Source organism: Archocentrus centrarchus, chromosome 5 (genome assembly GCF_007364275.1).
Source record: "Archocentrus centrarchus isolate MPI-CPG fArcCen1 chromosome 5, fArcCen1, whole genome shotgun sequence".
NCBI lineage: Eukaryota > Metazoa > Chordata > Actinopteri > Cichliformes > Cichlidae > Archocentrus > Archocentrus centrarchus.
This window is the reverse complement of record NC_044350.1, coordinates 32,874,420-32,889,394: the sequence shown is the minus strand read 5'-3', so window position 1 is coordinate 32,889,394 and position 14,975 is coordinate 32,874,420. Positions and strand designations below refer to the sequence as shown.

Here is a 14,975-nt window from a genome sequence, read left to right as displayed (position 1 = left end):
AGTGGACTGTATGTGGGACCTTTCTCTGTGGTATATGTTTATATAACAAAAAGAGAGAAAATAATTTTTTGGATAGGAGGGACCAGACAAAGAGCGATTCCAACGACCCCTACGAAAAACACATCAAGGGAACAGGCTACCCTGCCTGAGATAGGGTTACTGGGACCCCACCCTGGAGCTAGGCCTGGGGAGAGAGCTCGAGGGAGTGTGTCTGGTGGCCGGGCATTGGCCCGTGGTGCCCATCCATGTGCAAACTGAAGAGGAGACACGGGCCCGCCCTCCTGTCACCTCTTCGGTGGGGAAGGAGGATCACCGCCGGTTTTTGTCCTGGTCACAGAACACTGGACAAGCTCTTTATCCTGGAGGATATTCGAGTGTGCGTGGGAGTTTGCCCATCCAGTCTGCATGTGTTTTGAGAACTTGAGGTATCCTGTTGGGGGGGGTGCTGCAGGAGTATGGGGTGTCTGGCCCGTTGTTACGGGCCATTCAGTCCCTGTACAACTGCAGCGAGAGCTTGGTCAGCATTGCTGGCAATAAGTCTGACTCGTTCCCTGTGGGTGCCCTTTGTCACTGATTCTGTTAATAATGTTTATGGACAGAATTTCTAGGCATAGCCAAGAGGTGGAAGGTTCTGCCTGGATTACTTCAGAATCTCATCTCTGCTTTTTGCAGATGATGCAGTCCTGTTGGCTTCATCAGGTGGTGGCCTCCAGCTCGCAGCCGAGTGTGAAGCACCTGGCATAAGAATTAGCACCTCTAAGTCTGAGGCCATGGTCCTCAACTGGAAAAGGGTGGAGTCCCCACTCCGGCTCAGAAGTGAGTTCCTGCCCCAGGTGGACGAGTTTAAATGTCTCAGGGTCTTGTTCAAGAGTGACGGGAAAAGGTAGCAGGGCGTTGACAGATGGATTGGTGCTGTGCTGCGTCCGCAGTGATGCGGACGCTGCACCGGTCCGTTGTGGTAAAGAGAGAGCTGAGCGTGAAGGTGAAGCTGTCGATTTACCGGTCAATCTACGTACCGGTCAATCAACGAGACCGCAGGGTGGCTGGTCTCTCCCTTAGAGATAGGGTGAGGACTGCAGACATTCTGGAGGGGCTCAGAGTAGAGCTGCTGCTCCTCCATATTGAGGAGGTCTGGGCTTCTCTGCTTAGTCTACTGCCCCCGCGACCCAGCCCCAGGTAAATGGAAGAAGGTGGATGGATGGATGGAGTATCAGTTTAATTAAATAAAATATGCTATTTAGAATATAACTATTCTGGAATTCGAGCATGTTTGTTATCTTTGCCAAATATGCCTGAGAAACATTTTTGATGTGCATCGTGACACAGTTTTCACCTGAAAATCCTCCACAAAACTAGGAGTACTATATATTTTTGGCCTACATTACCTGAAGGGTAAACATAACGGCTAGTTAACTTGTCCACACTGTGTGAGGCGTCCAACAATGTGGAATATTACTTTAGAAGTAAGAGGTGTAATCCCAGTGAGGAGCTAAATGTTGACAGTGTGGCTTCTGTTGGTGTTAGTGGGGTTAATGGGTTTCAACAATCGAGGTCACATCACACGCAGAGACAAGGACAGGAAAACTCCATATGGGTTGCGGTGACAGACAAAGACACACACACACACACGCGCGCACGCATACAAGCACACAGACACACGGGCACACGCACGTAAGCACACACATCCAAAATACTGTGCTTAGAGAGCTGGAGAGAAATTGACTGGGTTTAGTAGCTTCCTCTATAAAACTCATTTTGCACAGAGATTGATATAAGTGGTAAATGTATGTGCGAGTCGAGGTGTTGAAGTTACCTTATAAATGTCTGGATTAACAGTAAGATAGAGAGAACTGAAGTTCTTATGACACTTCAGATTACAAATAAGAAATACGTTAAATGAGATGTTAATGAGTCTTAAATATGGGTGAAGCTAACTTATAGTAACAGGAGTACTTGAGCTACAGAGCTACAAGTTTTAGTCTTTTAAAGCAACTAAAAAAGTAAATCCATTTATTTACGTCTGAAAATATCTGAAAAAGTTAGAGGTGTGGCCCTCTATACTGTCTACTGTCTGTATTTAATCTCTCAGAGACAGCTGTTAGCTACCAGCTCTATAAATACGTTCCCCAGCCCCCCTGATGCACACACAGAGGCACACACACATTCAACAATAAATCACATTTGCTCTCCCCTGAAACGTATCAGTGGGTTTAAACCAAAATGACAGGAAGCAAATGAAAATATAACGTACGGTATCACGGAGGGACAATTTTCAACACGCGTACGGAGTCAGTAATAGAAAATATTCATTCTTATGAGAGTGGGAGGTTGAAGGAGATAGAGAAAAACAGAGTCTCTCTCGTGCCTTTTCAAAGATTTATTTCTAGTGACAGAGATGAGGCAAATGAAGGGAAAATCAAGTAAACACAGGAAGAATGGAATAAATGAAAGAGAGGGAGTCTGGATTTAGAATTAAAATGAGACTATGGTGGAGTGCCAAAGACAAAGAATGATTACGAAAATGTTTGCATGTGATAAACTGTGCTCTAAACAAAACAGCCGAGACAGACAGAAAATGCACGAGTCATGTATAAAGAGACAACACAATGGAAAATCATTAAAAGGGGATTATAAAAAGATGGCGAAATGGAAAGAACAGAAGTGAAAGAGAATGGCAAGTGGAAGGAAACAAAATCTAAACAAAATAAAAAGGGACAGATGGTATTTCAAAGCAGAGTAAAGAGGGAGAGGCTGAGAAAATACAAGAAAAGATATAAATATACTAAAAAAAACAGGCAATATTTATTGTTAAATAAAAACAAAGAAACAAATTAAGAAGAAAAACAGAGAAAAAGTAAAAAATTTATTTTGGCATTTTTTTCTGATCATTAATATGGTTAAGAGTTGATAACTGATAACTTGCCTTCACATTAAACTAAATTCAGTATCAATCTCTCAGGCTCAGATAAAAAAAAAAATACACGTTGCACAGTTTGGCGATAACAACAGGAAGAGAAAATTGGACTAACTCCCAATCTAAACTGCTACATCTGTAAATCTCATAATTTATTGAATGTTAAACAAAAAACTGATCAAAAAGAAAAAATGAAAAAACTTTCCAGACAAAAACAAAAAAATGTGCAACTGACTGTTGTGGATTGCAACACAGACATATATGCTGCCTTTCAGCAGTCAGTTTTAGATCTGCTGTCTTCACCATATTGACTGCTTTTAATGTGCTTTTAAATAACTGAAATCTTGCAGAATATCAGGTAAATTCAAGGTCATGTGAGCAGCTGAAACATACCTTCATTACTCTAAATACCAGGCAAAGACGCTCGCTGTACATGGGGTCAGGTTTTTGTTTTTGTTTGTTTGCTTGTTTTCTTCATGTAGATATAGACCTTTGGCCTTATTACTAATAGCAGAATTACTGTCATTCAGTATAAGTCTGTGTGCGTGCATGTGTGTGCGTGCGTATTCACCTCATATTCCTCCTTAAAACCGTAGCCTTGTCCACATTTCATCTGGGTGATGTGTTGGAGGAGGTCTGCTACTCGAATAGCTGGTTGAAACTGGCCTGCCTGGAACTGACCTGCAGGAACAGAAACATTTTACAGAGAGATGAGGACATAAACATGAAGATGAATAACAAGCATGTGGGAAGGTGAGTGGGTGGATGGATGGTTGGTTTAATGGAAGGATTTTGAAAACTGCTATACCAAATGACATTTCAGTCTTCATTAAGTTATTCATTCTGATCTTCTATCTTCTAAATAACAAAATCAAATCTGGAAAAAGTATAATATTTGGTCCAAATAGTCAAAATCACCAGACTCTCATCCTCTATATTACATATTAATCCGGTATGTCAAAGCTGAATCTCCAAACTAGTAGATTTCAGTCAAGTAGTCGCCACATGGTAAACTTCCATATTAACAAATAACAAATAACAAATAACCAAAAAGACAACTTAGACATAAAGCTGTTTGCTCGCTGGTCAACCCCTGAAAGCCACCACCAAAACCTTTAGCATGACCAATCATATGCTCTGCTCCATGATATCGCTTAGTGCCTCTCCAGGCTACTTTTGTTTTAATTGTCATCACAACAGTTTGAACCAATTTGTACATTAAAAAAAAGTCTGTGATTAACTCACTATATGATAGTTTGGCTGGCTAATCGACCATAAGTGACCAACTCAAATAAATAGGTAAAATGCCTTTGTTTCTAGTTAGCTAACTGGAAAACTTAAAATAGTGTATAACTACTAAAATAATGTATAATGGTCCTGGAACGTAACACCCGTGATAAGTGAGGGATTACTGTAACTAAGAAACCACATACCACTCTGGTAGGAGATCTCCACCGACTCACATCCTCCATAAGGAAAACTCTGCAGGGTCAAAGAGGGCTGAGCAAGGGACGGCTGGCTACTATCTGTTAAACAGAGTGGTAGAGAGAGATGTTAGCCACACATTCACAGGGTACATACATTATATACAATATGTATAGCACTGATTGTTTTTTCAATGACAAGTTACGAAGTAACTAACATGTCTCTAATTGATGAACAGAAAGCTGGGACACTTAAATATCTGGCCTCATTAGGGGCAATGACCAAATTGATTAGATGAAAGTATGGTTTCTAATAGTCAGTACAGATGGAGGGATAAATGAGGGTTCAGGAGATTGAGCTGTGACAGGAGACAAAAAAAAAAGCACAATAATTTATATTTTCAGGCATAACGAGATTGTAAGGATGCTGGAACCAAAACACAGCTGTTGCATCCATTTTGCACAAAAATAAAGAAGCAGGAGGTCCCAGTGCGACAACTTAACACAACTTTTGTTTACAACACTGACTTCCCCTTTTTAAAGGTGTAGAAGGCGCCTTTTGTACCCCAACCAACAAGAAGGCAAATTTTAAAAAACAGGCACAGAAAGACACTAACATAAAGTGCAAATAGGGAAGACTACAAGTCTACAAACCCAACTCCAAAAAAGTTGGAATGATGTGTAAATGTAAATAAAAACAGAATGTAGTTCTGCAAATCTCATAAACCCATTATTCAGAACAGACCATAGAAAACATCAAATATTTAAACTGCAACATGTTACTATTCCATGAAAGAGAGCATCAATGAATAAAGAGAAGGAAGAAAATTAATTTGTTTTCGAGTTGTATGACATCCATGAGCTGTGAAATCTTCTCATTCTGGTGTTAATAAGTAAACATTTTGTTCAGTGATGGGGTAACATGGCTTACATGCTGATAGACTTAAAAATTAGACTGAACCTTCATGTAGAGTACCAGTCTGGACACACTGGTCCTGTATGTGACTCAGAAAGAAAGGGTTAGTGTGTGGAACAGTACAACTCTTCTTCTTTCACTCATACTGCTGCTCACTGATCGTCGCCTCTCTACCTAACCGAGCTTCAACAACTCTCTCCCATAGGCTCATCAGCTTTATCCCTCTGTAGCTGCTACCGCTCAGCACCTCAGCCTTGATTTTGAAAATCAGTACCAGTACACTTCTCCATTCCTCAGGCATCCTCTCACACTCCAGGATTGTGCTAAACAATCTTTCTCTTCCACAGGTATGTCATCTAGACCAGCTGCCTTTCTCCACTTGCTAATCATATTCATTTTTACTTTAAATTCATTCCCAGAAACTAAACCCGTCACTGGCTACATTTGAATAATGAAGAATGAAGCTGCCATTCATCAGGTCCTACTTGGGCATGTGTGTGCTCAGGACAAATTGAAAAGGGGTGAAACAACAAGCCTGCAAGGAGTGTTTCAGAATAGCTGACAGATCCTGTTGTGTGAGAGAAGGAAGTAAAAGACTAAATAAGAAGGTGACAAAATTATGGGGAATGGAAGGAGAGCTGTTGACTAGAGTAAAACACAGTGGGGAGAAAATGGGACATTTTAGAAGAGAGATGGGTAAGGATGGGGATGAGGGAGAAAGGTGAAGGAAAGACAGGAAGAAGGAGTGGAGGAAACAAGAAGAGGTGAAGAAAGGTCAGGACAGACAAAATGTCTGCTCACCGAAACAGAACCGTACGCTTGCTTACTTTACACACTCACTGCAGAAAAGTCCAGTTGAGGCTTAAGTTAAAAGATAAAATAAAGTTAAAGCTAAACTGGACTAAATGTTATCAATATTAATAATGTTACTGCAGCTGTACGTTTGAACAGAACTCATTTTAGTAAATAGCCTTTAAAAACAAGACGTTGTTAGCCAGAAGTAAATAGTAATCACTTCAAGACAATGCCTACCTTTAATATAATTACTTATTCAAATGTGTGAATGACAATTTTTGTACACAGGATTTTCTCCTGCCATATTTTTGTTTGCATGAAGCTTCTCTACAGAGAGAAACAGTTCGGAGTGGCACAGTCCATCTTACAGTTCAGCTGAAATGAACAACACTATTGTTCAAACTCAATTTCAAGCTCCTATATTTTCAAATACATTAAATACATTCATTTCAAATATGAACGGCAGCAGGAAGTGCACTTTTGTTTGCCTTTCTCTGCTATTTCTGTCTTTTTTTCTCTCTTCTTCTTCTTAGCAGTTTTTTTTTTTTTACCCCTCGGGCTAAAAAGGCTGATGGGGTATTGTCGCCGGGCGGACGGATGGGCGGCTAAGTTTCACCTCTGCGAACGTGAAAACTCAATAACGATGTGACCTAGCATTTTTTTTTAACTGACACCCTAGGTGCATCTACTAAAAATCTCGGATGAGTTCAAATCTTGGCGACATTGACCTTAAGGTCAGAGGTCAAGTTTTTCTGAAAATCTTGTGAACACGATAACTCGAGAACGATGTGACGATGTATTCATAATAAGTCCGGTTTTACTTTGCCTATCGATGTAGTTCTTACTACAATAGTAATGCCAATCACAGAAAGTGACAGTATTACCAGTATTTTATATTTATTTCTTATTCCTGGTTTTTATGTAGCAATTTGCAAGTGACTAAGGCTCATATGCACCACATTAATACCTACCAAGACCTCGTAATTATGTGTTATAGAACTCGTGCTTCCAGGAGGTTTGTGCCACCTAAACATTCTGCTGCCAGGAGGCCGAGTGGCAGCACTGGCAACTGAGAGTATTATTTATTTATATTTTTGGAGCCACAAATTTCCTGTTTTCTCACTTCTGTTTCTACAAGACACAAGAATATGTTCATACTTTCTCTTAGTCTAGTCAGCTTGGTTTCTGATATCTCAGTGTAGCAATTTTATCCAACAGTTTGCCTCTTAATCACAGTACTCTCTCTCTCACACACACACACACACACACACACACACACACACACACACACACACACACACACACACACACACACACACACACACACACACTCCAAGTTGTCAGTGAGTTAGTAAAAATCTGTGTGCTCCTGGCCCCCACAACAACACACAGAACACGCAAAAATCCAACAAGCACAGGGGTCACATACACATATAAATATGCACACAGAACTCTGTTTTGTTTTTATTTATTTTTTTTGCTGAACAACTCCCAGGCATCAAGGTCGTAAGTGTGTTGTTGGTGTGTATTTCTATGCAAATGCACTGTAAATCAATGTGTGTGCACATATACACTTTCAGTACTTGTCGTTTTGCATATATGTGTGTGTGTGTGTGCTCGCGCATGTGCGTACATGTTAAATTCACCAAGGTCAAATATGCATTAAGCCAGGCATGAAATAGAGTCATAGCAGTAGCTCCACAACACTGACTATGATGACGACATCTCAATGCTAATGGAGAGATTTATTGACCCCACAGGCACAAGGTTGTATGTGTGTGACAGACAGATATAAGGAGAGAGTTGGGTGTGCACAGCTAGTGTGTGTTGATAGTATAAGAGAGAGATTGATCTGAGTGTGAGTGTGTGTGTGTGTGAAGGCCGTTTATGCTGTTGGTGAGTGTGTATGCTAATGCAGTCCTTCATGCTTGGCAGTGTGCTATATAAAGTTCCCTCCTCCCACCCTGTGACTTTATTAAGACTCAGTTATGGATGACTTCGAGTCAGAGTATCACTGTGTTAGCACTTAATTCCATATTCAGAACCAGTGTGCCCGTCTTTCCACCTATATTTCTACATTATATACCCTTTTTCAAAGAAAGGCAAATGTTTCCATTTAGCTCCTGCAGGACGACAAGGTTTAATATCACATTAGCCTTTTTGTTACAGTATTTGTAATTAAATATCATGAGCATAAATTCGTGCAACTGTTGATCAGGACTACGTTTGTCATACACTGCATATTATGAATTTCTAATGATTATAAATGATATCTCTCAGTCAGTTATGGATCTTTGCAGGGCCATGGTTTAACCTCACAAAATTTACTGACATCAAAATTAAGTTTTTCCAAGAAATATAAAAGAAATGGCTTTATTAGCAGCAACAGGATGGCTATATTTACAGATAAATACAAAATCTGAATCTGCTTTTATTCATTCAGCATGCATCGACCAACACAGACATATTCCCAGTAATTAGATCCTGAATAGCCAAACAATTATTCAAAGGGAAATTGAAATTATGCTAAACAATACACACCATTAAAATATAACCTTTATTGCCTACTTGGATATCAGTAGGTGGAAAGCAGACTTTGTTTATGCTTTCACCGTCCTAGTCCACTGTTCCGCATTACAACGTAATAATGCAACTGATTTTACATTCATTAAAAAACAAATTCAATTTCAAGTGTGTCTACCACGAACCTATCATTTCTATTAGCTACACATACTAACATGAAGAAACGTGTTATACCAGCCATGTCTTTGTAAATGCACACAGTTTCTAAAAATGCAAATAAAACCTTCTGCAAACATTTCAGCATCAAAGGTCAAGAGCTGGAAACACTTTCATGCAGCTTGGAGACACAAATGTTAGCGGCAAGTATTTAAAAAAAAAAAAGTGAGAAAGCTGTGGCTGGTAAGTTTATCTCGCTAGTTCTCTTCCTCTTTCTGTCTTACAATGAAGCACAAGGTCAAGTTCAACTCCATTTCATTGCTGCACAGCCTGGCCGGTGAAATTCTCTCCGGTATGGATGAAAAATTGCTCAGATATTTGAAACGCATTACAGCCGGTAGAAGAACAGTAAGCCGTTAACATAAAAGATAGAAAATACAAGTGCAGCTGAGCTGTTGTCCAGGAGGGGAGGGATGAAATGGAAAGCAAAAGAAAAAAAAATGATAGAAATGCAGACAGCAATCAGTGGATGAAAGAATGGAAAATGGAAAAGAAATAAACAGATCCTCTAAGCCCAAATATTTCTGACAGTCAACAGATGATGTATACTAAAACTGGCCTTGAAGAGAAGAGAGTACACATATGTTTGCCCAGAGCCCTTCAAAATAAAAGTTTTCTTAATGGTATGAAGATTTTGAAAAAGGAATAATGGACACAGAACCATTAATGCCTTATTAAAAAGAATGCTGCCACCATATGAGAAGATTATAGGCATAACCACTGAAGGTATCAATTGTGTTAGAATTGTGTTACCCTGGGCCCTGCATTTCAACTTATGACATCGTGAGTGGGTGGATGGATTTTTACATACTTTATTAAAGCTTAGAGGGACTCAGCTTAAAGTGAAATGAGTGATGAGTGACAAAGAATATAAATGGCAAGGGGGAAAAATTATCGAATATACTTCTTAGATAAGCATCATGTACTTAATTACTTTGCAGTGTGCTGATTCTGATTACAAATTCTGCTCGAAAGACTTTGAAATCCAAAAGAGAAAAACGATAAAAAGAACGATAAAACAGACACGAAAATGGAGACAAAGAAAAGAAAGACAGCAGTGAAATAAAGGATGATGGAAGAGAAAGAGCACCGGCAGAATATATATCTAGTGAGGGTCACAGAGATCAGCTGGTCTAGACAGTATCCCGGCGGTTTACCTTATTTCACCTCCCTTCTCATGGCACAAGGCCAAAAATCACAGATTCACAAAGTCCTCCTAACTGTATATGTGTGCATGTGCATGAAAAGCCTGCCCCTTTGTAACTTAGAGACACCATAGTCAGACAGAGATTACTGTGTGTATATTAATTACTTAAACAGTGATCTGTGAAGTCACCACGCAGCAGACAGAATAGTCTACTTCACAAGAAGTTCTTGTTTAACCCTCTAGAGCTGACGGACGCGCCGGCGCACCCAAATGACATCACTGATTTACGACGCCGTAGCAGCAGGATGCTGCCTTGCTGAGTCTCCGTTTCAAATAATCTCTAAAGTGCGGCCATTAAACTACATACTGGTTTTAAATTCTGTTGATAGGCGAAGTAAAACTGGACTTATTATGAATAATTTCCGACATGCTTTTTCCTGAATACTGTTGTTGTGTTTGATGCGTGTCCGGGGCGGGAAGAAATGGCAAAACGGGATATTGGCTAGCAGAAAGTGCTTATGAGCTAAAAATAAAAAAAAATAAATAGTATGACATCTGCTTTCCTATTGGTGGAAAATTGCGCAACATCAACCAATCAAAAAAAATTATATGGTAATGTGTGGAATTTGGTTGCCGAGCAACAGGTGAACACTATGAGTGAAAGAGAGACAGCGATACCGACAGCTAGTTCTGAAATTTGAGAGATTTGTGACATTTAGCATATTTGTACAGTTAATTTGTAGTGTAGGCGGATTCAATGTAAATGCAACAGGAATGACACACCCTGGAAGTGTCAGGCCTATAATGTGCTCCTCTGTCTTGTGGTGGACAGGAACTGTTTTGTGGAGTGACACAAATCACCTCTGTGGCATCCTACTGTGACACAAATAGTTATACAAAAATAAAATATAATGCATTTTTATCTTAAATAATTTTTATCAGAATAATTTATCATATTGTTCTATAATAACAGGTATTTTTATAGTATGTTGCTCTACATTTGGAACTATAAGACTTACTGAATGAAAAAAAAAACTGAAAAAGATGCCAGTTAGCAAATGATATTGAGCTAGCTAAATGCTGTAAAGGTTTGATATTCTGGGTTCAGCCATGACTCCCCAGTCAAAAGGATGTCTGAAAGACCAGTAGACTTGAACATAAGCTGTGTAAGCAGCCAGTCAAGCTGTGGCTGGAAAAGAGCACAGAGGTTCAATCTTCCCTAAGAGCACATGGTTTAAAAAAGCTTTCTCTCAACCTTGCACTCACCTTCAATTACCCAGCAGTGCCACATTATGGCCAAACAAAATGACTACCATTAGCCATAATCACCTAACATGCAGCCTGATGCTATGCTGAACTAGACTGGGAAAATAATTGGCCCTCAGCAATGGTGGAAAAAACTATTTCCAATATAAACAGGCCTCTGAATAGAATATATGTACTCTTTGCACAGGTGGTAACTCTGGATGATCTTCAGCTTCCATTGTGCCAGCAGCATGTTTCAGTTGCAGTACAAAATATTTTTTTGAAAACTGTCACATCAACAAGGTCTTTGGACTGAATCCTTTACTTCTGTAAAACATCAACTGGAGAAAAAAATCAAGGATTCTCATTTTTTCATTATGTGAGTTTGCTCAAAATCCTTTCAACACTTTTCCTGCATATCATTTTTCCAACAAAGATGTCCTTCACACATACGTACTGGCTCCTTTCAAACACATGAATTTCTCAAAGAACCATCAATTGTTCCTTAAAATCTTTAAGTTAAACTCTAAATGTTTCTGGCCTGATGGGCAAAATTTCTACTCAAATGAAAGTACTGGTGTGAAAATATATGCAGAAGTATGAAGTGTTCTTATCAAAACCTTCTCACAGAAATAGTTTTATTTCTATGCATTGCACTACCAATAGTAGAAATTCAGTCAAAAGAAGAGATACATACTTAAACCAAAGTATTTAGATAAGTCTTTTTAAAAAAAGTTTTAAAAAATCACTCTAATTAAATTATACTGAAAACAAAACCCTCTAGATCACATGCATGTAATTTTAGAGAGTGGTGTATAAATACAGAGAGTGAAAAAAGCTGAAGGCTCTGCCTCCCATTCTACTCTTAAGTATCCTAGGAACCACAAGTAAGCCAGCAGTCTGAGAGTGAAGTGCTCTGTTGGGGTGATATGGTACTATGAGGTCTTTGAGATAAGATGGTGCCTGATTATTCAAGACCTTGTAGGTGAGGAGAAGGATTTTAAATTCTACTGTATTCTAGATTTAACAGGGAGCCAATGAAGAGAAGCCAATATGGGAGAAATCTGCTCTCTCTTTCTAGTCCCTGTCAGTACTCTAGCTGCAGCATTTTGGATCAGCTGAAGGCTTTTCAGGGAGCTTTTAGGACAGCCTGATAATAATGAATTACAATAATCCAGCCTAGAAGTAATAAATGCATGAATTAGCTTTTCAGCATCACTCTGAGAAAGGATGTTTCTAATTTTAGAAATATTGCACAAATGAAGAAAGTAGTCCTACCTATTTGTTTAATATGTGTATCGAAGAACATATGCTGGTCAAAAATGACTCCAAGATCCCTCACAGTGTTACCGCGATGCCATCCAGATTAAGTAAAAAGAACACCCCAGAATTACCATGACATTCATGCCCATGCTTACTAAGTGGAGGACGTAAACTTGCGGACTAGAAAAAGTACTAATAAAAGTACCTCATAACCCGACTTATTTAAAGTGATTTGTCACTTGCACCAGTGCCAAAAGGTGCACTCAAGTCATGTGTTAACTGCTAAGGTTATTCTCTGGAGCTTGAAAAAGGCGACTGGACTTCTTTTTGTTTCTTGAAGACGTTTCACCTCTCATCCGAAAGGCTTCTTCAGTTCTCAACCAAATGGTGGAGAGACCCAGGTATTTAAACCCCTGTGGGCGTAGTCCCATGGAGGTGGTTATGACCCTCTATTGATCATGTGCGTGAACACATAATCACGCTTATCAGGGTCATAATCACGCACATGATCAATAGAGGGTCATAACCACCTCCATGGGACTACGCCCACAGGGGTTTAAATACCTGGGTCTCTCCACCATTTGGTTGAGAACTGAAGAAGCCTTTCGGATGAGAGGTGAAACGTCTTCAAGAAACAAAAAGAAGTCCAGTCGCCTTTTTCAAGCTCCAGAGACTACTATGACCTGGATGACTGAGAATCTACACAGACATACTGCTAAGGTTATCTGCACCGATAAATAGAATAAAGAACACTGAAACAACATAAAAAAAGTGGACACTCATCATGATTTAGGAAAACAAACTGATAAATGAAGCAAATAAACAATCCCTTTTAACACACTCCCTGTTTCCCTTTACAGCTTTCATGAAAACACCAGAATTTTGAAGCTGTAATCTACTGTTGATTTGATTTTCCTGAACTTTATGGCTTTTAAAGACAAACAGAAATATGCAAAGGGGAATTTAAATTACTCATTTTTTTTGTCTTGAGCTCCTGTGTATCTGTGTTTGTCATAGTATTTGTGCAACTGTGTGCGCCTAATTAACCACAGAAAGCTCCTGATCCATGGAAAAACATGAGTTCGATGTTAACAGCAGCAAAGGATTGTCCTTGGCAGGGCATAAAAGGCTGACACTTGCTTTGTGAACTGTCAGAGAACAGTGTTGCATAACCTCTTAACATACATCAGTGTCTGAGAAATTGATTTTTAGACAAAAACGTGTTTGCACATAAAATGCACGCTACGCTGCTGTGGCTTTGTACTGATCCACAGGATTTATGTCGCATCAGTGCTAACACTGTGCTGGGTGCATGTGCATATCGATATTTGGGAGTCTGTACTTCTTTTTGTATTTGTAACTTTGCAATGTCTTTTCCTATCTTGATAAAAAATATCTGCATATTTTTCTCTATCATGCAACATTTTTGGGAGAGAAAGAGCAAGGCTGTGTGTGTGTGTGTGTGTGTGTGTGTGTGCAATTAACACCATTTTAAGAGCCAAGAAAACACCTGAGCCTAAACAGACATGCACTCCAGCTGCCCCAGAAAGCAAACAAACAAAAAAAAAAGGCTTTCCTCACATACTGGATTTATTCAAGCTCCTTCTCCGTCCCTTTGATCCTTCAATCTGTATGTCTCTTTTACTGTCTCGTCTTAATAACTTTCTTCACTCTCTCTCCGCATCTATCAGCTCTTCCTGAAAGCCCTTGAAAAATGATCCTCACTAGCATCATTCAGGCTCCTGCTACTATTATCCATTTTGAAAAGCCTGAAAGGTATTGAAACATATTTAAATGTTGGAATCTTACTTTCAAAGTAATATGATTTCTATCCATTTTCTATAGAGTGAAATTCAGCTGCCTTTGAAAGTCACCTAGAAAAAGAAGAAAAACAACTAACGGACTCTGTGGAAATGAAAGTGTTATATGTTAAAGTGATCATGTATGACTGAAGGGAAATTATTAAAACACTTTTTTAACATCCAGTCTTGAAGTGATGTCTTTGCACTGTTTGCTGTCTGTGGGATGTGCATTGTTTTCCTGTCTTGAGCAACAAAAGAGGCTTTTTTGTTTGTTCTTTAGGGGCAAAAAAGGATATCAAATTTGGGTGGATTTCTTTCACTTAAGAAATGAAGCTAGGGTATTACAGACTGAAAGGATGGAGGTCCTCTGGGCTTAGAATCTATAAATAAATTCTGGTTATCATCTTGTCATTTTAGTAAGATAAATTATGTTAAACCTGCATGTAGATATGGATTCAACTGGAAAGAAAACACAACTTACAATAAAATGTTGTTAAGGAACTTATTAATATTGTCTCGTTCATTTTTATTTTTAACATATATATCTATCTCAGGTCTACTCTTTCTTCACAGCGCCTTGTTTTAACCATAGTTAACAATGATTGTGACACCCTGAATTGTTTTGCTTAGTATGATGTGCAAACAACAACTACTGCTGCTGCTGTATGATGACTACACTTTTTGATTTCTTAGACTTTAAAAATAGGTAAGCTGTACCATGCGCTGATCA

At 39.1% G+C, this 14,975-nt stretch overlaps 1 protein-coding gene across 1 annotated transcript in view; it reads right to left on the bottom strand.

The window, feature by feature from the left end:
• The window catches only part of LOC115779987 (receptor-type tyrosine-protein phosphatase T-like), a 355,835-nt gene that overhangs the window by 2,282 nt on the left and 338,578 nt on the right, over positions 1-14,975 (bottom strand). The window contains exons 26-27 of the mRNA XM_030728898.1: positions 4,348-4,440; positions 3,486-3,595 (exon numbers count right to left, since the gene is read on the bottom strand). Of these exons, the coding sequence (XP_030584758.1) occupies positions 3,486-3,595; positions 4,348-4,440 (203 nt within the window). The remainder of the gene's footprint in view (positions 1-3,485; positions 3,596-4,347; positions 4,441-14,975) is intronic.